This window comes from Oryza glaberrima, chromosome 3, assembly GCF_000147395.1.
Source record: "Oryza glaberrima chromosome 3, OglaRS2, whole genome shotgun sequence".
NCBI lineage: Eukaryota > Viridiplantae > Streptophyta > Magnoliopsida > Poales > Poaceae > Oryza > Oryza glaberrima.
The window spans coordinates 31,004,753-31,028,266 of record NC_068328.1 but is presented as its reverse complement, the minus strand read 5'-3'; the positions used below and the strand labels follow the sequence as shown (position 1 = coordinate 31,028,266).

General features: G+C 42.8%; 3 protein-coding genes across 3 annotated transcripts; 1 reads left to right on the top strand and 2 right to left on the bottom strand.

The window, feature by feature from the left end:
• On the bottom strand, positions 1–6,750 carry LOC127767577 (upstream activation factor subunit spp27-like). The gene is made up of 6 exons (XM_052292958.1): positions 6,253–6,750; positions 3,936–4,050; positions 3,634–3,805; positions 2,078–2,149; positions 1,836–1,999; positions 1–369 (listed from the first exon to the last, which is right to left on the bottom strand). The coding sequence occupies exons 1-6, from the start codon at positions 6,615–6,617 to the stop codon at positions 247–249; spliced, it is 1,011 nt and encodes a 336-aa protein (XP_052148918.1). The 5' UTR covers positions 6,618–6,750; the 3' UTR covers positions 1–246.
• A 3,424-nt stretch (positions 6,751–10,174) lies between these two features.
• LOC127767284 (mitogen-activated protein kinase kinase kinase 5-like) lies at positions 10,175–17,290 on the top strand. Its single transcript, XM_052292563.1, has 12 exons — positions 10,175–10,993; positions 11,866–12,516; positions 12,599–12,686; positions 13,010–13,072; positions 13,153–13,316; positions 13,740–13,815; positions 15,102–15,161; positions 15,801–15,920; positions 16,162–16,371; positions 16,453–16,532; positions 16,650–16,903; positions 16,985–17,290. Exons 1-11 carry the CDS (start codon positions 10,413–10,415, stop codon positions 16,900–16,902), a joined length of 2,346 nt encoding a protein of 781 aa, XP_052148523.1. The 5' UTR covers positions 10,175–10,412; the 3' UTR covers position 16,903; positions 16,985–17,290.
• Positions 17,291–17,310: 20 nt separating this feature from the next.
• On the bottom strand, positions 17,311–19,566 carry LOC127767286 (transcription factor BHLH089-like). Its single transcript, XM_052292564.1, has 5 exons — positions 18,961–19,566; positions 18,731–18,889; positions 18,578–18,643; positions 18,408–18,473; positions 17,311–18,322 (listed from the first exon to the last, which is right to left on the bottom strand). The coding sequence occupies exons 1-5, from the start codon at positions 19,468–19,470 to the stop codon at positions 18,230–18,232; spliced, it is 894 nt and encodes a 297-aa protein (XP_052148524.1). The 5' UTR covers positions 19,471–19,566; the 3' UTR covers positions 17,311–18,229.
• Between the last annotated feature and the right edge of the window lie 3,948 nt (positions 19,567–23,514).

Genomic DNA, 23,514 nt, shown 5'->3' with positions numbered 1-23,514 from the left:
TGCACAGAAGATCTAAAGCGTAATTTTTATGTCCCTACAATCTTTTTGGGAGAGCGAAATGGTTAGTCAACAGATGCAGACTTCATTAGATTTTTAGGAACCTACTGTTGATTTCGGAAGGAGATCCCACCCACAAGTTAAAATTCCACATTTCTCACATAGTTCCCTAACAGTTTCATGTTACACATTCTGCAAAACAAAATTACCCATCCTTCTGGGTTTGGCAGATCTGGATGGTGCAAGTCACTACTTTGTCTTGGTGAAATGGGGAGCAAGCAGCTTCGAAACAGTAAAGCCATTGAATGATTCAACTTGCAATAGATCCTTCAGCTTCTCGTCACATATTATTTTCCTCCGGTCAGAAGGATCCTTCCACGAAAACAATAAAGGAAGAAAACAATTAAGTTTGATGTGTCAGATTTGCTATAGCTAAAAGGGATCAGCACAATATAGGAAAGTTTCAGTACTCGGTTAATTCCAATACTTGCAACCTCCCAAGTATTAACAGGTGCATGCAACAAACAAATGCAAGAGTTTTGTTACAACAATTGAGACAACCAAAAGTTCAGGTCTGGATTGGTGACACTGAAAAACCGATGTAATAATGATACGTCTCAAAACAAAACTATCGATTGGAAGTGTCATTCCAGAGGCTGGTGACAACTGTAGTAACTTAGAAACAAGTAGACAAGTATACCAGACCAGCATAAAATAGAGTTATCTGCGTTTACACTTTTCCAAGGCTGTAGGATCTCACTGCCGTTACCAGCGCTATATATCTCAGTTTGACAATATACTTGATCATCTACTGAGGTAGTTTGTATGTGTTGTCATGCGAACAAAATATAGTTAGAATCTACAGAGTGCTTGCATGTGGTCCAGTCCAGGGTAGTAAAGGCACTATACATTGTAGTACCAACTAATTGTTAGCCTTAACAGGGCAACATTGTATGGCTGTGACGGGTTCAAACATATATACCACAATCTTATATATTACTTACTCCAAATAAATGCCCCATTAACCATGCACGGGGTCGTCCAATATAATACAAGCCCAGTAGACTAAACAAATAAGAAACATTCAAACATTTGAAATAAGCAAAATTTTTAATACATCCACAGGATTGAATCGTCCAGTGAGTTTTTCTTCATTACATTTCAAGGCAACCCTTCCCATGTGCTGTTAAATCAATCAGTAGCGTAAGCCACTAAGTATATTGAAACCAATATTGTATTTTATATATATATATATATATATATATATATATATATATATATATATATATATATATATATATTCCCTCCGTCCAAAATGTAAGCATTTCGAGAGATTTTCGCAGGAATTAAGGAAGTAGGTAAAATTGAATGGTGGAAGATTGTGTGGTTGAGAAGAAAAAGTAGGTGGAGAAATTAAATGGGAGATGGTTGTGATTGGTTGAGACGAGGGGGTAGGTGGAGGAATAGCTAAATTATGGGACAAATTAGAACTTCAGAAATAACTACATTTTGCAACTGAGGGAGTCTGATGTTTCAAAAAAGCATGCGATCAAACTTTTCTAACTCTCCCTGCAAAAATAGTAATAACAAAACCTTCTCTAACTCGAGTAGTAATATGTAAAAAAAAAACTATTAGATTGGTAATACAAAAATGATAACAAATAGATCTCTCATGAAAAATGACTTCATAAGATAGCATGCTTTAACATTTACTAACATTTTCATATAAAATTTGACAGTAAAAATTGCATGTCGCACCATAAGGATGTCCAAAGTATCATAAAGCCTTGAACAGATTAACAAACAAGTACATCAATATCAAGGGGGAAAATATTTACCTGTAATTTATTCTCTTTTATATAGTCCCACATTCTTTTCACAACATCAGATCGCGAAAGCATACTCTCACCAGTGCCAATGAATTTCACTAAATCATCCGAAAGTTGAAGGGGCACAAGAAAACCAGATCCAGACCCAGAAGAACCACCTTTTTGCTTCTTCCCTGATAGGAAATTCCAATGACAACATTATGAGAACAGAAAATCATGGTTGTAGGAGAATTAATTAAAATTTTTCTAACCTTCATTTCTTTCTCTCTTTTGAGGCTTCTCTTTGGGTGTTGATCTCTCAGGTGAGGCAGAGGTCACAGGACCTGAAAAACCATAAGGTATCAGAATACGTACTCAGAGCTAGATCTGGCAGAGTAGTACACTAGAGTTAGTTCAATCAGCAAAGAAGCTAATTATGTGGCATGTAACCACCGACACCATTTACTCCTTTTAAGAATGTTAAATGGCAGAGGGCTACCTAGGCAATAAGCACAAGCTGGCCAGGAAATTAGCAAGCATTGAAGGCCCCATAACAAGACATCAATTAAGTACATAATTACAATTAGGTACATGAGTACATGACTTATCAACAAATACATTCTTGTATTGATGAAGGCCTATACTGATCTTGACCACACAAACCAAAGAGTGAAAATGGACAAGATATTCGGTCTTCTTTAAATATGTTGTTTGGGTAAGCTAGCAGCAAAAGAAATGGGTGCTGTACAGATTCTCCCTTGTGGTTTCATCACATAATGTTAACACAATTCAGGTAGTAAAAGATGTCCAGCTTAGTCTAGAAGAAACACTAAGATCGCAGTGAGCTTTACAGTAAATATGATTGTTTATTGCTGAGTATGTAAAACAGCATTTTGTGAGCACCTGCCCACTTGGAGGTTATATGGATTGGAACTTAGTGTATATGGTTCCTTATGCTGCTCTGAACTGGGATGCAATCATGCGAAGGCATGCCAGCAGCTGTAGTGCTGTTACAAATAACAGAAACAATAGGAACTGGACTCATAAGAAAGATGAAAAATATTTATGGTCCAGCTTCTTACTCGAACAATTTAAGGGCTAGTGTAATCTTTCAAACAAAACTAAGTAAAACAAAAAAAAAAAGTCATAAGCAAGAAATAAAACGAACCTATTGGCACAAAACATAAGAACCCAAAGACACCTTCCTGGTCGACATCTAAGTCACTTAGGTGCCCATTGGACTCCTGCAAGAACTCTGACTGAGTGACTTATACAGCCACAACCTAGGTCAAGCCCAGGTTACTTCAACAAATAAAATCCTAATATCATTAAACTTTTTTAACATGAGCTTTTGTGTTTGGCGTATTCCTTTACTTAATGGTCATTTTTTTCTTTCTGCGTTTTCTTGTTTACTTTCTCTCACCACTTCACTGCAAAAAAATTCTACTACCTCCATGCTCAGATTTCAAAAACCTTATTATGTACTGCAGTGCCCGCGCACAATTCTGTGTTGTAGTGTATTCATCAGTGATCAGAAATTTTATCCTAGTAGAAAAATAAAAGAATATTGCAACATCAGCAACCTAGTCAGGAGTAAATTAACATGAAACAGCAGGTTCTATGTACTTCCTGTTTGGGTTAGTACACATATCTCTATGTAATAAGCAAGGGCCAGATGATGGTAACTTGTTGAGGAAAGTATACTGAAAATTGCACTGTAATAAGTTGGACCACAGTGTGTGCCCATTTTCTTCCTGTGTTTGTGCGCGAGCGCGTGTGTATATAGAGAGAGAGAGGGGGGGGGCAGGGGAGAGAAAGAGAAAGAGACCATCAGAATTCAATGGCCATATGTGTTTCGTCAATGCTTTATTCATTTGGAACATATCGATGGAGTTGACATTGAAGATCTTCTTCAATCTCTCATCACACAGAATCTTCCTCTTATTGCTTGGGTCTTGCAAGTTATTTTCTCGGATATATGCCCAAAGCTTCTTGACTACCTGAAGGTACATAAGCACAAGATTAAAGAAATCAAGAAAAACGCCACCCTACATCCTTTTCACGATCAACTACTCTATCATTCATCTGATGAAGTATTAAGAAATGTCCATAATTAGCAAGTGGTGTTACCTCTGTCCTAGCTAACTCAGAGGCACCAACAAACTCTTGAAGCGTTGGGGAAATGCTACATAATTTGGTGAAGCCACCACCTTTTCTCTTGCCATCAGTATTGGCTCCATCTGATCTATTGTCATTGATAAAAATAAATAAACTCTTTGAGTATAGTGTGACCATTCAGAAAGGAAAACATATTACTTAAAACTCTTTAATAGCTAAGACATGCTCAAAGAACATTGCATAAATATATCTACAATGATGATAAGTCACTTTGCCACTCAATCTCATGAGTCAGGCAGGAGTACAGCTCCAAAGCACAACATAAGAATAACAGCATGCATTACTCCCTCCGTCCCGAAAAAAACGAATCTAGGACGGGATGTGACACATTCTAGTACAACGAATCTGGACAGAGGTATGTCCAGATTCGTAGTACTAGGATGTGTCACATCCAGTACTAGGTTGGTTTTTTATGGGACAGAGGGAGTAGTTGTTAGCAACAGTTCAACGAAAAAGGCATATGAAAGTCCCTCTATAATAAACCTAATAGTGTTAGAACTCAACAAATCTATCAGGGATTAACAGTAACAAATACCAACTGATTACAGCTAGCATCTTCTCACACATATCAGCTCAGATTTTCCTTTATTGTCTCGGACTGTCCAAGATATTTCATTATAATCTGAAACCATAGCTTGTAACAGAAACAATGAAACCTAAATCTACCCTTCAATTCATCATAGCAAAACCATGTCCTGACAGAGAGGAACTAAAGGTGACTGCTCCATAACACTGAAAATATTTCAAGACATCTGAGCAGCAAAAAAATCAAAGTAAATAATTTCAACATCTTTCAAATATTATTAGAGCACTGAAATAGGAGCAGAAAATACCCAACCTACTAACTAGGAAGTTTAGCAGACGTAATTCAATAAACCCTGTTTAGTTCAATCCAGCCAGTAAGTTTCCTCTACCTACACAAATATTAGTCAGCCTATACACCACCACATTCTATCAAACGAGTGCCAAGTAACATGAAAGCACGTGGCAACACATAAATCACTAACAGTTTGCCACTTTTCCACAGGTTTACATGGTAGATCCTAACTGGAGCCACCAAGGACATGCAACCAAAAAACAGATAAAACATTTGAGTGCAGATAAAAGGCCTGAATTGTCAAGACTTCGGTGTAACATACTATTACTACCAAGTGCACAAAGAATGAGTTCAGTTCTATGGGGATGTCCCTGAGCTAGTAAGTGGGTGAAATGGTAAGGACTGAGGAGTAAAATCACCGCATCATCTCCATTGATTGTGAATATTTTGCAGCAATTATCAAGTATAGAATATTCACTAAATTTTAGCATAAGTAAAGATCATAGCCTCCACTCCATTAAATATCAGAACCTACCAGGTGAACCAAATTAATGTACACACAAGATGGAGCTTGGTATGAATTTTGTTAGGTCTACGGATTATTCCCTAGTCTTCATCAGTTTAGGCATATGCTATGGTGTGCAGTTCAGTGTGTGAATGTGATATGCTTGCGTGGTGTGGTCTGTGACTGTCTTCCTTGCAATCAAGAATAACTCGGAAAGTTGGAAGTGCAGAAATAACTGCAGCAGGATGTTGTAGTAACCATAAACAAAAGTTGCATCCAGTTGCGGCCCAGCAAAACTCACATACACATCAACCTACCACGAACCTAAGCATTAGACCATCCTAAGTTCCTAACTAGCATTATGCAACCTAAAACCCACCAAAAAACAACAGGCACAACCGCATAAATACTCCATAAACACAACAACTGAACGGAAGTAGGTCACCTAAAGCACAAAACTAACGCCCTTCTCGAAGAGTAACAGCCAGACCCAGCAAATCAATCAGAACATCCTGCGAAATCAGCACAATATCACCCAAAAAATGCCTAGCGAGTTACAGCAATGAACAGCTAGAGCGAATCGACTTCGCACAGATGTAACTAGCAATACCAAATGCAAGGAAATCTTTGCAATAGCTCACTAATTTGGACAAAATCACATCACCAAGCAGACCAATAAGGCATTTCCCCAACTAGAGAACTGCTTTGCTTTTGTAGTAACAAAAAAACTTAGGATGTAATGCAACCCCAGAACCCTCCGAGCAAAGATCAAATCATCACGCACGAAAGCCCCCAAATCTCCAGCACTGCTCGCATCGAACACCAGGCACGGAACGCACAGAGCAGCCACATTTTCCGACAAATCGACGAGGCAGGCGCGCCCAGAGGACCCTACAGAACGCATCGAGTGCAGCGAGAGAGAGATGGAGAGCGAAAAAGCCCCTCACCGCCGCTTCTTCCGGCTGCCGCTACTGTCTTCCTCCTCCTCCTCCTCCTCCTCCTCCTCCTCTTCCTCTTCCTCCTCCTCTTCTTCCCCCTCCCCTTCAGCGCCCCCTGGCTCTCCACCCGCGGCCTCCGCCCCGGTCTCGGGCTCCTCCTCCTTGGGCACCTCCGCCTCCTCCTGCTCGGCCTTGCCGGCGACCTCGGAGAGGAGGAGGTCGACCTGCTCGCGGATGAAGAGCTTCTTGTCGGAGAGGTCGACGCCGAAGTCCTCCTCGAGGCGGCGGCGCAGGATGGCGGTAGTGGTGGTGTTAAGGTCGGACGACCGCAGCACCTCCCGCAGCCGCTCCACCAGCTCCGAGTCCGACACCATCGCCGCGCCGCCCGCCTGCTCGCTCGCTCGGTCTGGGTCTCGTCTCGCTCGGCTCTGTCACTGCGGCCGTGGCGCACGGGTGGGTGGAGGGGGCTCGCTCGCTACCTCGGTCGCCTGGTTTTGGTTTTGCGTGGGCTGAAATTTGGGTTTTCTGGGGGCGCCTGGCCCAACCACGCCTTCACATGTTCTGCGAGGGTTTTTTGCCTTCTCCCCCACGCACCCCCCCCCCCCCCCCCCCCCCCTTCGCTTGGATGGTTTGGAAGAAAGGGCTCGTATGGAAAAAAATATATCTTTGAAAAATTTCAAAGGATTTGATTATTGTATATGAAAGGTTTATATATGATTCTTTTGAATAAAAAAATAGTATTTCTAAATTTATTTGAAATTCTACAGGATTGTCTAAAATAATAGGATTTTGGAGGGTTTCCAACATGAGGTCCAATAAGTCAGAAAAAATCATTTTTGACAATCTCTCGTTTAATTCTTATGTTTCTCTTCCACTCCATCCAAGGGCTCCTTTAGAATAAAAGTATCTTGTCATTTGGACTATAGGATTGTGCTAGCAAATTTTCACTAAAATCATTATTTTCCTTCATTATTTTCTTTCATTATTTTCATGATTTCAAACGTGAGCTCAAATCTCATGTTTTGCCTTTGGTTAAGGTACAACTTTTATCTCCATTTTTTGTTAGCATGCTTTTCAAGCCGTTACTGGTGTATTTCGTGCGAAAACTAAATGATAATTCATTTTTCAAGTTTGTAATAATTAAAACTCAACTAATCATACGCTAATGACTTTCTTGTTTTTCGTACCCCAACTTCATCCTTATTTTCAATAGAAACGAACACCATCTTACTTTGAGAAGTCCAAAGCACTTTCTATCTTCATCTCCTCTCAACTCTACTACAATAATATTTCCCTCTTGAATTTTTGCAAATTTTGTTCGGTTAATTCATGTGTTTACATATCCTAAAAATTTATTGTCAAGACACCGGGTCACCGATAAATCGGGGATATATAGAGAAGTACTATTTTCCCCACCTACCCCCAATATGAGATGAACTAGGAATTCTAAGGTGTAGTTGTAATTCAAGTGCCCCAAAGCTACTGGTGCTAGCTTGCAGAAGTGGTTGAAGTGGTCCCTATGATATTTCTAAGAGAATAATCCCTACTCGATGGTGTGACCATCAAGCTCATTTCTCCATTGTCGAATAGTATTTTCCTATTGCGACGAATTTGAATACTATTTTCCAAGCTAGGCTTTGCAACGTGTTGCCCGGATATCTTCTGTTTGTCTAACACAAATGGGTGAACAGTATTTTTCATATCATAAGGGGTTGAAAAGTATTTGTCTTAAGTAAAAAAAAAATCCTTGGTTAGTATTGGGAGAGTGTTTCAGTTGAATGGGGGATGGTGTTTGCCTCCTGTTACAACAATTGTATATGTATGATGTTTTTAGGGCAGTCCCAACCCATAACACTAGACATGATTTTCATAAACTCCACATCATCAAGAAACTAGTACTATACACTACTCTTCCAATACAAACACCACTATTCCATACTTCAATTTAATGCTACTTATCTCACATGATGTCTTGGATGTTGTGTAGAAACCATGTCTCATGCAAGACATGGTTTCCTTCTCTTTTCTCATTTATTCACTTGCCACATCATTTTTTATCCTAGGTGGCAACTTATTTAATGCTATAGACACCATCCTAGTCATTGGGTTGGGAATACCCTTATGCCTTTTCTGTCCTTATATTTTGTAGTTCACACGTTCCAAAGAAGCGCCTCAAATAGTCGTCATTGTAGTTTTTCTATTAGCAGAATTTAAGGTGTAAGGCACTCGAGTACCCTATATCGGTGTTTAATGTTTAAAAACTATGTGTTTCAAAGAAGCCATAAATTTACGCTTTACAAGTTACAGTGTTATATACTCCCTCCATCTAATTTTGATAGTTTTATTTCATCTTGGCACAATAACCAAGAATAAGTAATTCTACTTATCATCCATTTAAACATGCTACTAGTTATTCCTCGTAAATAAGCAATTCATTAATATTTACATTTCTCAATGTCTATGTAGCCAATCTTATGTAGAAGAATGGAAAATCACACATTAAATTCGAGAAAGTCATTTAGAGGATAGGTGATTAGATTAAAATATGCCTATCAAAAGTAAATTTTTCAGATTTGAAAATATGCCTGTCAAAAATAGATGGAGGGAGTATACGAGGATCTAAGTATAAAGATGCAAATAGCTACTACTATGCCAACAAATGACTCGCCATAGTCAAGCCCACTAGAAGTTTTCTTACGCTCGCTCTCACAGATGGTGTGATAAAATGGATGATAGTAATATGTACTTTCCCTATTTTACAATGTAAGACTTTCTAGTATTGTTCATATTCATATAGATGTTAATGAATCTAGGTATATATATGTGTGTCTAGATTCATTAATATCTATATGAATATAGGCAGAATCTAGGTATATCTGTCTATCTAGATTTACTAACATCTATATGAATATGGGCAATGCTAAAAAGTTTTACAATATGAAACGGAGGGAGTAGTATTTTGTACCATATGTATACATGTCGGAGTTTATCAATAATAAATTGTACATGTTACATAGAAAGTCTCTTTATAGGAAAATATTGTAGAGCAACATATATGAATGTTCCCCGAAAAATTTAAAAAAAAAATACAAAAATGTAACCTAGGATTATAGAGATTGTTGGCATCTTAATGGCACTCTCAATGAGTCATGGTCAATAATGATGCTTTTTTTTAGGGAACGGTCAATAATGATGCTGGTGATATCATTTTATTTTTACATGTAAGTTGTCAACTAGTAGTAATATAGGAGCTGGTAGTAGATAAAGAAATTAGCAAGACATAGTTGAATCACGTGCTTTCAGCACAAAAATCAATGTAAAAAGAATACAGTGCTCCCTCCGGGCTGATAATACTTGTCGTTTTGGATAAGGGTGAGATCAAACTTTAGAATATTTGATTATGATTCATTTTCAAAATATTTATCTTTCAAATATGGTGACCACATATATAGATTAGTCTTAAAAAGTATTTTAATAAGATCATATATTTATTAATACTTTTTTATATATTATGATAGAAAATAATGGTCAAAGTTGTTTTTTTAAGACCATGCTTTTATCCAAAATAACAAGTATTATCAATCCGGAGAGAGTAACTAGGTTTAAGCTTTCATTAGAGTGTTTCGGACACAAACTCGGTACCACTAAAGTACTAGCCTGAAACAATCAGTGTTTCATTAACACCCAAAAGTATTTATCGCTACATCCATGTGATTACATCAGAAGTATACTAGACACAAGTGTAAACTGTTAGTATTATTACTCTTGGAAAAAGACCTCGACACAAGCGGAAGGAAAGAGCGAAGCAAAATCCCCAAAAGAAAAAACGAAACGGAACGGAAAGGGAGCCGTGTGCAGTGTACTTGATGTGCATCGGAGACATTGACTTTGCTGGACTTCTTCCTCAAAGCCGCGTGGCCCCCCTCGCCGATAGACCAAACCCCGGGAAAGAAAGAGCGGAAGAAAAAAAAAAAACATCAACAGCAAAACCGACTCCCGAGAAGCGGAGAGGGAAAAAAAAATTCGCCCAAATGGCGGGGGTCGTCGTCGTCGTCTTCGTCTCCGATCCCCCTCTCCTCATCCGCCTCCACCCCTCACATCGCCATTGCCACTGTGATCACTAGGGTTTCGCGCTGCTCCTCCAGGTAAGGATTCGCTCGCCTTCGCCGATGCGGTGGTGGAAGCGCTCGGTCTCCCCTTCCCCGTCCCCGTCCTCTTCGTCCGCGTCCGCGTCCACGCCCGCGTCCCCGGCGCGGGCCTCGACCTCCCGCGTTGGCGGCGGCGGAGGCGGCGGTGTCCCCAGCCGCCGCCGGGATGTGGTGGGGTTTGGTTGGGGTGGGGGGAGTGATCCGCAGCCGCGGTTGACCAGGCAGAGGCGGCTGCGGCACGTCGACGACATCGAGGTCGGGGTCTCGGCGCTCGGGCTGGATTCCTCCCCCTCGCCCGCCGCGCCCTCGTCGTGCCCCTCCAGTAGGGATTCGGTGGGGTTCGGCCTCCTGACCGCGAGCTCCACGCCGATCTCGAGGACCGCGAGTAACATGGAGGTGGCGCCGCCGAGGTCGTCGTCGTCTCCCGTGCTGCTGCCGCACCCGCTGCCCCTGCCCGATGAGGGGGACTCGCCCTGCCGCGGCTCCGGGAGACCCCTCCCGTCGCCCAAGCTATTCGAAGGAGACTGCAACGGGTCGGCCGTGGAGTCGAACTTGCTCGGGGTTTCCGAGATCGGGAGCGACAGAGCATCGTTGTTTCCGAGGTGATGATTTTCAAGTGTTTATTACTTCAGAGTTTTTCAAGTGTTATTACTTTAGATTCTTCCTTGCGTAGCTGACCAAGTACGAACTCTGCCAAGTTAATTAGTTCTTGCTATTGAATCATCAAAAGGATAGTGTGTTAGGCTGTTAGCTAGTTAGCTATGATGTCCGCTCGCACTGATTTAGCATTTCTGAGCCAAATTGGGATTGCTGCTTTGCCAGCCATCTAAGAAGGTATAACACTGTTCATTCATGCCGCAGTAGCAGTGGCATTTGAACACTTAAGATGGCAGAATCTTTGTTGTGGATGAGAATAATTTAAGCAAATTGTGAAATAAAAATGCCCAGGGATTCAGAGACCAAGGAGGATATTCTTTGCCACTGTTACAGGGTTTTGACTAAATAGAGTTAAAAGGGTTTAAGACTTCTGCTGTACTTCATAGGGTCCAGCTGGATAACACTTTACCAAGTTAATTTTGCTTTTCTATGAACTTAATAGCTAGTAGGAGGATACTAGGATTTTGACAATAACAAAGTCAGTGTAACTTGATTTGGTTGAACTGGATTTACATGAAGTTGCTAAGATAAAGCAAAAATAAAGATTTAACAAGCCTGTGAATTGTTACAAAAACATTGTGCACATATCTCATACCAATAGCAATGTTACATTGATACTGGAGATAATGAAAAAAACATTCCAATAGTGCATCTCTATGCTTTTCAACTTTCCCTATGCTTCCTTTTGAATTATCTGTAAGCTCCATTACACACTGATTAGATTATTCCATGTTCAGAAAACGTTTCATGTTCCCTGGAAACGCGGTGCAGTTCTGTATTACTAGTGATTCTGATGATTTTATGTTTCTGAATATAGAGTGATGGCTAAAACGGTGCAAAAAAACCCTGAGCATGGTGACTTGCGATCAAATGGCACAAATGGGATTACCTGTGGACAACGGAGGAAGGCATTTAAAGAGAAATTACAGGATAAGAGCTCAGCTGAAACATTGACATTCAGATTGAACATACCCGCTAAAAGTGCTCCAAGCAGTGGATTTTCAAGCCCTGTACAGAGTCCTCGAAGACTGAGTAGTGTAGACTTTTTGTCCACTGCAACATCCACCCAAGGTGCCAATTTATCGTCAGCACAGTCAGTCTGGTCTCCTGATCTATATGGATCTTCACCTCGTTGTGCGTCACCTGAAAAAATTATGGGTAGTCAGGAGCGATCTCCTCGCTCCAGTCCATTGAGAAGCCCTGTTCTAAGATCAAAAAACCCAAGTGCACCTCCTTCACCAATGCATCCAAAGTTGTTCCTGGAGAACCATGTTTCTCGTCCTGAGGGCAATGGGAGTGTAAATTTCCATCCATTACCCCTCCCACCCGCCTCTGTAAGCCCAAAGCAGACGAATTTTAGTCACCAGCCAGTTCCAAAAGTTGATGCACCCTCAATGGCTGGTCAGTGGCAAAAAGGAAAGCTCATTGGCAGTGGAACATTTGGATGTGTATATGAGGCCGCCAATAGGTATGCAAATGCATTTTATATAGCATTATGTTTGCTGGATCATCTTAAAGTTTGAACATTTCATCTGGCATCTAACGTACAGACACACTGGAGCTCTGTGTGCCATGAAAGAGGTCAACATAATTCCCGATGATGCTAAATCAGCTGAGTCTCTCAAGCAATTGGAGCAGGTTTGGCCTTGTGTTATTAGTATCAGTTTGTAAGAACATAGATGATGGATGATGTTTATTCTGCAGTGATGGTATTATCAAATACTATTCTCTGATGTGTCTGTTTCCCACAACAGAATACCTTTTCTCTTACTTTGAGGATTAAATATTATTATTACTATCCTCAAGTACATATTAGTTTCTAGCATGCACATCACTTTTTTGAACTTGGTCGTATAATGTTATTGTAACTCTGCTTGAGTACTCTCCTCTTCTATAATTATATCTAAAGATTATGTAAGTTCTGCCCTTGCTCTTTTTGACTGGATCTCACTTTGTTTCAGGAAATAAAATTTCTTAGTCAATTCAAGCATGAAAACATAGTGCAGTACTACGGCAGTGAATATGTAAGTTCTCATGTGCCAAATTGAGGTGATATTATGCGCTAGTTATTAATGTATCCAATGATCATCTGGATACTCTGCAGATTGAAGATCGATTCTACATATACCTGGAATATGTTCACCCTGGTTCAATTAATAAATATGTTAATCAACATTGTGGAGCAATGACAGAATCAGTAATCCGCAGCTTCACCCGCCATATACTTAAAGGCCTTGCCTTTTTACATAGTCAGAAGATTATGCATAGGTAACCTTTTCTCTTTTTTCTGTTTCATTTGTTTAACTAATAATGGCCATCTCACTATGTGAAAGTTTTCTTGAACTTACCTTTTGTTCAGCTCTTTTAGATGGTCTCCTTTTATTTTTTACATGTAGAGATTTCTTCATCCTATTTCTGTGCCATTTTGGTTTCTATTGTTTGTTTATGTTTTTGTGTTTTCTCAAGCTTATTTTGTATTTGTACCCACATTCATCTTATAGCTGATTCAGATCCCACTCGTGTGTGTATTTGTGCCCTTTGTCATTTCTCATGTGTTCCCCACACTCTTTTTTAGGCCCAACTTTGCGAGAAATATTTTTTTTCTCAAGTTCCTTTGTTATTTAGTTTGAACTTTGGACTGCATGATGCTGAAAGAGTACACATGTAAATGAAATCATTATACTCTTGCAGAGATATCAAAGGAGCAAATTTGCTTGTTGATGTGAATGGTGTAGTCAAATTGGCTGACTTTGGAATGGCTAAGCATGTGAGTTTCTCATGTTGTCTTGATGCATCGTGTTATGCTACAATTATCCAGTAGTTGGTAATCCAGTTTGATTTGTTTGAATTAATCTTGTCATTGCTGCCTTCTAGACAATAATAATACGTCCATCCATTTTGTGGCGCAGTTAAAAAATGATTAAGCTCTGAAACAAGCAATTTATTTGCCTATGTAATTATAACCAGCATAATGACTACCATGCCATTACTATATGTGGGCATAAGCTGTTATGCATAAATGTAAACCTATACTTGGTAAAACAAACTCTCTTTTTCAGCTGCTTTAATTTGTAGGGAAACAGTTTGGTGTGACACTAAGGTCCTGTTTGGATCCCACAAATTTAAAAAATTGGACTCCATTTTGGATTCCAGTAGATTTTTGAATTGGCTAGAATATGATTCCAATTCAAATATTTATGTTTGGATGAGTGGAATTATAACAATGAATCAACTCAGAAAAAAGTGTTTGGATGTTGAGATTGGGATCATAGCCAGAATCCTACCTAGGCGTTGCATTGGATGCAAAATCAAAGTAATCAAAAGAAAAAAAAAACATCAGATACCATGACACAATCCCCTTCATCTCAAGCCGTGATGTGGCTGGGGGCGATCTGATAGAGTGCTTCATACTCCTTATGGTGCTTGGCAGCAGTGGCTGGGGGGCAAGAGGGTAGAGTGCCGAGGACGGAGGGAGAGTCAAACAAGGAGTGAAAAGGCTGACAGTGACCCAGGCTTTTCTGTGGCTATGGTGCTGGTGGTGGCAACGATGAATGAAAGCAAGGGAGAGCTTGGAAGCCAGGCAGAGGGACAAGTAGTGGAGGAAGGGAAGGTTGTAATGGTGGAGAAGGGGCCAGCCTGCTGAGGAGGTGAGGAGAGACAGCAGACTTGGAGACCTTACACGTTTACACCTGGGGAAGGCAACGGGGACACGGCTGGCTCGGATTCCATTTGATTTGTGTTTTTAACAAAACAAAAGTGTCTTATACACCTTAGACCTCTGGAATTTTAAGAGATCATGGATTCAAAGTCTAGAAGTCTAGAGGGAGTCAAACACCTCAAACACTGGAAATTAGATTCCAATTCAGCACAACGTATAGGGATCCAAACGGGGCTCATTTGAAACAGTATTGGTATTCCCTACTATTTTTTACGAGTGCTTTTCCAGATGCAACCGTTGATGAGTATATGGTTATTCTGTGAGTGGACTTTATAGTTTTTAGGTTTAACCTTGCTGCGTTTCTAATTATTTTTCCCTTTTTATCTTCTTTTCAGTTGAGTACTGCAGCTCCTAATCTTTCACTGAAGGGAACTCCATACTGGATGGCTCCTGAGGTGAGACTGCTTGTTCTTCATATAAATTTCATGGTGTATTTTTTATTAGATTTCATAAACTACAACTATTATGTCAAAACTCCCTCTGTTTTTTGATGTATGATGCGGTTGACTTTTCGACAAGCGTTTAGCCATTCGTCTTATTCAAAAAATTTTGTGCCAATATGCAAAAGTAGATGTCATGCTTAAAGTACTTTTAATGATAAAACAAATCACGACAAAATAAATGATAATTACGTTAATTTTTTGAATAAGATAAATGATCAAACGTATGCCCAAAAGTCAACTGCGTTGTTCATTAAAAGCCGAAGGGAGTAGCTGATTTGTAATGTTCCCAATGGTTCCGAAATCTTAGACTCGGTTTGGAACATGGGAGTCTTCTCCAGTTCCTGTGCGAAATGAACTGTTTTCTATTAATATCCTATGAAATTCCTGTGTCCTGAAAGGACCTTGATGTTTATGGTTGTATAAAATATCTCATACTTTAGAATCACCCTCCTTAGCATCAGACATACTACTGTCTTCAGCAAAGTGGTATTTATTTAGATTAGCAGTTTCTTTTATCTTTTTTGCTATTCCGAATAGAAATGTATCGCATCAGTGTATGGTGTACTCATACTTGCACAACTTATATTGCAGGTTGTTCAGGCTACACTTGTCAAAGATGTAGGGTATGATCTTGCTGTGGATATCTGGAGTCTAGGTTGCACAATTATTGAGATGTTCACAGGAAAGCCTCCTTGGAGTGGTCTTGAAGGGGTAAACAGTTTGGAACCTTCCCTTCTTTTTGCTAGCAAATTAATGTGTTTCACGAGGTGAATTTGTATAATTAGTATAGCTCATCTTTCATTACTTGGCTTTATCTAATGAATAATGATAACCTGTCAAATCTGTTACCTTGCCTCGATCAACATTATGAGCGTTAAAAAAAGTAATATATTTCTATATCATGGTATTTGTATTCTCACTAGGATGAAATCTGATTTTCCCTATGCAACAGCCTGCTGCAATGTTTAAGGTGTTGCATAAAGATCCGTCAATTCCAGACAGTTTATCCCCGGAGGGGAAGGAATTTCTGAGATGCTGCTTCAGAAGAAATCCAGCTGAGAGACCAACAGCAAGCAAGTTGCTGGAGCATCCATTTGTCCACAATTCGAATAACTTCAACCAGCACAGTGCTTTACATTCTCCCACTGGACTTAAATCCACCGTAAGAATGCTTCTCACTCACGGGAATGCTGTACTGAGTACCAAGTTTCATGCATGTGTATAACTTTTCTGGTTATGGCAGGATACCGGTCACAATGCAAGAGACAAAAAGTCCTGTAAGATTGTTTCATGCATGAGGGGGAAAAATATGATTACAACTGGGTGAGTACTTGTTGACCTTTCTCTGTTAGCGAGTTATTGCTTAATTTGTCTATGAAAGTTGCATTATGTGAGACCCTCAAGTCTTAACCCTGCCATCTCTTTCCTTTTTCCTGCCAGTGAAACAAGCAGTGCTAGATCTCCCGGTTCATTATCTAATCGGGTGGCAGTAGGCTTGACAGCCCTGCCAAATTTGGAAACTCGTAGCTTATCCCCTACGCCGATGAGTTTGAGGTCCAGTCCTGGCTCTGCGGCCCATACACCTAGTATGCACTTTTCTATCGCATACCATCAGCCTAGTCCATTGCCAAGGCCAAATGGAAAGGAAGCAATAAATTTGTTCGCCTTGAAGCATGACGAGCTGCCTACCTAAGGTGCGGAAACACATCATCTGTCCATCCACCCAATCTGTTGGATGCGAGCCCATCTCTAACTTCTGATCCCTGTACTGCCAGTCATCATAATTGAACATTCGCTGGGTCTTGTAAAGTACTGGGCATGCGAAGGACATCAGCACGGTATGATCGCAATAGCTTCTGAAACCTGTAATGTTTGTTTTCAAGGAAATGATGGCGTTTCCTTTGTAAGATATTATTTAGGGTTAGCTGTAGGTTAAACTAATGGCCCTGATTGTTGCCAACAGATAGGACACTAGGGTTGTAGTTGTAGCTTGTGTTGTTTTTGCTATTGTGTAACCACACCACGATGTAATCATTGTTGATTTTTTGAGGCCCAGTAATAATGATAAAGAGTTGGCAAAAGGGGATCGACATGTGCACGTTCTCTTTTGTATTTTTGAAGTTCTTTTTGGCATTAGATTTTTGCACGTTTGATCTCAGCCTCACGTGCTCCATTGTGATCCGTGCAGTACACAGCATAATCTTTGTATCTGAAAGCTACAGGTTAACTGATGATATAGTGACATTGACATATGCTAAAGTTAACAGTGTTGTTGGAGGAGATGTGATGTTGGTGGTGGTCGAGGAGTGCCAATTCAGCGTCAATACATTATCAAAGCTCTATTATAGGCTTCACCTTGTAGCAAACAGGGGGGGAAATCCGCTATCATGGTGCAAAATTATCCTCTTTTTTTTCCTTACATTAGAGGCAAAGGTGATGCAGAGTTTGAAGTTGCAACTTTGCAATAGAACTACAGGGGCTAGACTACAATGGAACACAAACTGTGCCAGGAAACATCATGGTTACAATGTCTGGTAGGATCTTGATTTCTACTTTTTCTAGGTGTGTACAGCTCCATTTAATTTTGCATCCCTTGGGTACATCAGTACATGGATGCAACTGTGCTGCTAATGATCAGTTGCATTGGAAATTCGTACAAGAATAAGTTTGGTGTAACCATCAACTGAATAATCACGAAGGCCATGCGCATTGACTTCCTGTATTTGTGTGAGCTTTGCTTCTTGTCTCGAAATAAATTGGCTACAGCATTGGTTAGTTGCTATAGCATGGAAGCAAGGGCCTCAGCTTTGAGAACATGTCACACCAGAATTCCGGTAGCATTTCTTTATAGGATCTGATCATTCATGTTTGAAGATGAGACTTTGGCAGATGGCAACCCTTACGTCTGTAATTTCGTCAGTGTCAAAGATTGCGTATACTTAGCCATCCACATTGCTCTCTTAGCCTTCACTCATCCTCTTTTCAACTCGTTGAGATGGTAGTAAGTTGAGTTGAGTCCATCACCGGGGAGGGGAGATATTCAGATCAATTCCCAAGTCCATGCCATTGTAAACAATCGGTGCGTACATCCACAGCTCATCAGAGCTAAGCATCTGATCATGACAAACTCTGTGATAAGACAAGGACCACAATTCACAACGCATAGCTAGAGCAGAGATGTTACATTTGGACTTCTACCTTGATCTGTAGCTGCAAGAACTTCACGTAATGGACGGCCTCCTCAAGCATTGTGCTGATATCCACCTGCAAACATATTTGAGAACAGCCATGAAGTAACAGGTCAAATGCTGCTAGAAACTTATCTCATTTTCTCTAGAAATGAGCATATATTAAGTTCGATTCTTTACTTTGGTTCCATTAGGTACCAGCTTCTGCAAAATCCGGAGCCTCCCATTGATCCTCTCTCTTCTTCTCTGCATTACATGGAACAAAACTCTGAACCAATACTTCCAACATGCAAGATTGAATCACCTGCAAGGCTCCAGAAATGCTGGGCTTACCCTTGCATAGAGGCTCTGGGCAATGGTCGCCGACCTCCGGCGAGCCGGAACCTTCCCGTTTCCGCCGCCGGCGACACGATCCACCTTGCGGCGGTTCACTTGGGAGCAATTGGACTCGTTGTCGGAGCAGCTGCCGCTCTGCATACTCTCCTGATTCCGCTGCATAATCACGTGCAAATTACAACGGTAGATCTTCTCAATTGGCCATGAATTTTTGCGCTGTTTCGTACCTTATCTGAAACTCGAGCTTTCTTCTTCTGCCGTCCAAGATCTCCTCCATGGCCGGCCTGAGTCCTCCGCTTCGCCTGCGGCGCCGCGTCACGGAGTACTACTCCGGCGCCGTCATTGTCGCCGACGAGGAGGTTGAGGCCGATGGGCACGTCGGGCTCGCCGACGTAGTAGCAGCGCTCGCCGATGTAGCCGCCTTCGCCGGTGCCGGAGCTGCCGCTGCCGCTGCCGCCGCCGCCGTCCCCACTGAGAGGCGGCGGCCAGTAGCACGTGGCACGGTCAGGTTGCCAATGCACGGAGCTGCACGCTCCAATGCCACCTAGTGCATGGTGCTCGCCGTGATCAAGCTGGCCGTTCTGGCAAGGGTACGGCGCGGTGAAGAACTGCACCGCGATCTCCGACTTCTCTTCCGGCGCCGGCGTCCACTGCACCTGACCTGGTTGCTGCAGTTCGTCTTGTGACATTCTGCAATGCAGAGAAAACAATGGAGCTTTCTTTGATCTTGGAAACATGAAGCAAATGAACAGTGGATATGCTTTAGTATTTGTATGGTTGCTATTATCAAATTAGCATTTTCTGATACAGCTCAGGTAGCTACGTGTGCTAGCTTGGGAGTGGCACGTCTGAATGCTCACTGAATGGTACAAAAATCCAGCTTCCAGTTACATCTGAAAGAACAATGATATATAGATTTGTACATGATGAGAAAGATACGCGGGAATGCAAATTGGCTCTGATTAAGGAATGGTTCAGACAGTGTGAGAGCAACGAACTCGTGTGTGCCTGATCATCCAATAATTCTGCCAGCCTGAAGAACAAGTATTCCCTACATTGCAAACAAAATTTGGTCGGAGTAATTAACGAACGATCAGATCGTGGAGGGAAGTAATCGTCTTTCAGTTAAGTACTAAACTGCAAGAAGGGAATTGGGACAGTTGCATTGCATGGTTGATTCTAATACATCATTAGATACAGACTGGAGCCACAAGAAAGAAAAACTAGCTAGGCTGTATGTATTGCCATTAACTACACTACAATGTTGGTGCTGTAATGTTGTATTGCATTTTTTTTTCTCGCCACTTATTTTTCCTTCTGGAAATAGTAGCTAGCAAGTGTTTTTCAGACATCATGGCTAAATTCATTCGACTAGCTGTACTTGTAGGTGTGTGCTAGTAGTACATACATAGCTGTGAGCGTTGGCAGCACGTCCACATGTTGACAGTCTTGCAAGCTGCAGCTAGAGCTGGAGACTGTAGCTGTCACAATACTCTTCTCCCCGCAGTTTTCAGTGGCACCCGATACGGCGAGCAATATCAGTCACATGTAACTAGCTAGAAAATGTTACTACACCGGCCAGACAACTGTATGCCTAACCAGCTAGACCAGCAAGTTTAATCAATTCAACTAGCTGGCGACACGTGTATGCTTTCAGGCAATCAAGCAAAGGTTGCTTAAGAAGAGCACTGTAAGCGAGTTCTCGATCTGCTGTGTGGCCATGAAATAAAGTTGATGTTTTGATGGATAGAAAATATAATAGCGCTAGCATAGCCATGCTTGAAGCCTTGACATGCCTGCTGAGCTAGCTGATGAAGGTGTAACCTGGTGCTGACTGCTAAGCTTGCTTTCGCAATAATCTTTTCAGTTTGTCCTAATTAAAAAACAAGGGTACAATGCGTTTTTTCAGGGAAGCGACAGCGCGGCACCGACGAGTAACGAACCAGATTCTGTCTCATGACAGTAGCTTGGAACTAAAGAAGCCGGCGATCGGTCGATGGATGGGAAGGTTTCAGACTCTCATCAGTGTAGCCAACCAACCCCCAAAAAAACATTAACCTTTCCCTGTTTCTGTTATAGGTAGTTAGGTGCAGGTGCTTTATCAATTGCTACCCCCTGCTATATAGCTCACCACACTCACCAGCCTCATGCCAACCGGGCAACCACCGCTGGCTCAGATTCGCGCCGTCGTCGTCGCCGCTCGCAACGCTCGTAACGCTACGTCGCCCACGCATCGATCGCGCACAGCACAACCGGGATGACTGATGAGCTTGTACTGGCACGGCACGGCAGTGGCACGGGCGAGGGGTGGTTGCAGGTTGGTTACTGGTTAGGCTGGCTGCTGGCCACACTGATCGAATCACGCACGCACTGATGATTATATTCCTCCTCTCTCCGGCGCCTCTCCCAGATCCAATCGACCGCCATGTGTGGTTAGGCGAGCCGCCCGCCTGCCCAATCGCGTACTCCTATGTACTTGCGTAGGTGTACGTACGTAAGCGCGCGACTGCGTCGGCGAAAGCTAGTTAAGCACAAGAAACACGTGGTGGGAGAGGGAGGAATTAACGGCGAGAGGTGAGCGCGCGGTGCGCCCACCCCACGCCGCGCGTATCGTATCAATCCCGGGGCGGGGGCACAAGCGAGAGACGGGGACGTCTCGCTTGCCCCGCCTCGCGCGGGGGACGGACGCGACGCGACGCGACGCACGGCATGCGCCCGGTTGATACATACACATCTCGCGCTGAAATCTTTTGCTCGCCTCTGTGGAAAAGTCCATGACTCCACGGCCGCCTGCACGGACGGAGCCGACGAGAGGGGAGGCGACCACGCGACCGATCGACCCAGGAGGAGATGGAGATGATCGCGTTGCTTCGTGTGATCCGACGTGTGGGGTGGCGTCTGCCGCGGTTTTTTGGGGTGCCACTCGGCCCGTGGGCAAAAAAACGCCCAGTAGTTATCCTGCAAGTGTACTGTGTGTGTGAGGGTTTTATCTAGAGAAGCGACGTGTTAGGTGCGGCCGGTCTCAACGTGCGTGACGTATCCGGTGGGATGAGAGCTTGCGTACGTTGCATCATGCATATAGCAAGTGTGTAATAGGATATGGCCCGGTAGTAATGTAGTGTAGTGTAGCGTGGGATGTGTGCCTCCATGCACAACAACAATTATATGATATATATAGCAGTCTGTTAGCTTATTATGTATGCAATGCCCAACAATACGATGATTGCGGCACGGTGGGCTAGTGGCAACTATAGAGCAAGTGGTGCCACTCCAACACAGCCATGTTGTCTATTTACTGACACAAGGGCCCATGCATCAAAATGGAATCAGAACCACATAACTGTTGTGGCATCAACAGTGTGTCCACAAACTGCCCCGAAAGAAAAGAAAAGAAAATGTGTCCACACACAGTTAGCGACGGATAGAGCGGTGCCACTAGTGCTAGTGGCGCTCTAACTTATAACTGAGTGCATCAACGTTAAACGATGCGACAGTGACCTACCTAATCAGACCAGGTATAGCTGCTGGGTGCAGAAGATCCCGGCTGCCGATGGCAACCTCAGCGGCTGAGCCGACGGAAACTCACAGTCGATCAGTTATTTTTATTTGACCCCAAAAGGAGACCAGCCTGTTGGAATCTTCCATGAACGCACCACTTCCGGCCCAACTCCATTTGCCATTTTGCCTGGTTTGGGTCTGACTTGCTATCGGGTCGGAGCAATCGTGGATCGGAGCCGGAACCGTCTAGCAAGTGAGCACGAGGGCGATGACCACTTCGGCGGTGTCATTAGGCATGTGCTAATTAATAGCCCGCGGGGTTGAACCACTATTATCCATTTGACCCTCTGTCTTTTCACACTATCACTCACGGTTTCTTCCTCTTTTATTCTCAGAAAGTGAGGTAAACTTTGAAGCAACTACTCCTATAACTATATAGAGCCTTTCTCCACGCGTTGATAATTTTGGCCACTCCTAATTAATCTGCAAACAGATCATCTACTCGCAGGAAGTAACTAATATAGTAGGATAATACAAGTATATAGTCTTGCTCATCATCTCATCCAATCCATGCCACAAAAAAAAAACTGACTGTGATGGTTTGCCAGTGTCCCGATTCAGATATTAGGTGTCAAATTCTGAACGGTTGCGTAATTAATCTCTTAACCCAGCTCCAACTTGGCCACTCCAGTGTGCGAGCGGAAGTGTCGTTACCGGGGCGGGTACGCTTTGCACGCCAAACCCAAAGCCACCCGCAACAACCGACGACGACGACGACCGCTTCGCCACAGTCCACAGGCCACGGCGCGCGCAGCCTACTCAGTCCTCACTCTCCCCACCTCCCACGCAGCCACACTCTCCTACTACCACACTAGCTCCACTCAACTTGCGCTTCCCTTTGGCTTGCCCTCCCATCCCCGTGTCTTCCCAACCACGTTGACCACGACTTTTTCGTTGTGGCCTCGCCTCCTCCTCTTCCTCCACTCCACCACCCACCCGCCCGGCCGAACCAGCCAGCCAGCAAGCCAAGCCCACCCAATCACCCCAACCGCCTCACTCCTTCGCCGCCACTCCACCGGTCTCACGGTCGCTGCCACCCCGTCCCCACGACGACACGGCCCCACCCGTCACCCTCTCGCGCCCCGCCGCGTGCGCGCCCACGCCGCAACCACCTCGCTTGCCTTGCCCCCACCTACGACGCAACTTCCCACGTCTTCTCTTCTCTCCTCCTCCGCACACTCTCGCTCGCGCCTCACCCCTCCCCACTGCTTTAAAACTACCTC

What these genes read in the sequence shown, in the direction of transcription:
- LOC127767577 (XM_052292958.1), bottom strand. Translation starts at nt 6,617, where the DNA reads ATGGTGTCGGACTCGGAGCTGGTGGAGCGGCTGCGGGAGGTGCTGCGG. An exon ending in GGCAGCCGGAAGAAGCGGCG is followed by an intron (nt 4,051 to 6,252) that starts GTGAGGGGCTTT and finishes CAATGACAATAG; the next exon opens with ATCAGATGGAGCCAATACTG. An exon ending in TAAAAGAGAATAAATTACAG is followed by an intron (nt 370 to 1,835) that starts GTAAATATTTTC and finishes TTTTCGTGGAAG; the next exon opens with GATCCTTCTGACCGGAGGAA.
- LOC127767284 (XM_052292563.1), top strand. Translation starts at nt 10,413, where the DNA reads ATGCGGTGGTGGAAGCGCTCGGTCTCCCCTTCCCCGTCCCCGTCCTCT. An exon ending in GTATATGAGGCCGCCAATAG is followed by an intron (nt 12,517 to 12,598) that starts GTATGCAAATGC and finishes TCTAACGTACAG; the next exon opens with ACACACTGGAGCTCTGTGTG. An exon ending in AAAAATATGATTACAACTGG is followed by an intron (nt 16,533 to 16,649) that starts GTGAGTACTTGT and finishes TTTTCCTGCCAG; the next exon opens with TGAAACAAGCAGTGCTAGAT.
- LOC127767286 (XM_052292564.1), bottom strand. Translation starts at nt 19,470, where the DNA reads ATGTTTCCAAGATCAAAGAAAGCTCCATTGTTTTCTCTGCATTGCAGA. An exon ending in AAGCTCGAGTTTCAGATAAG is followed by an intron (nt 18,890 to 18,960) that starts GTACGAAACAGC and finishes GTGATTATGCAG; the next exon opens with CGGAATCAGGAGAGTATGCA. An exon ending in CCCAGAGCCTCTATGCAAGG is followed by an intron (nt 18,644 to 18,730) that starts GTAAGCCCAGCA and finishes CATGTAATGCAG; the next exon opens with AGAAGAAGAGAGAGGATCAA.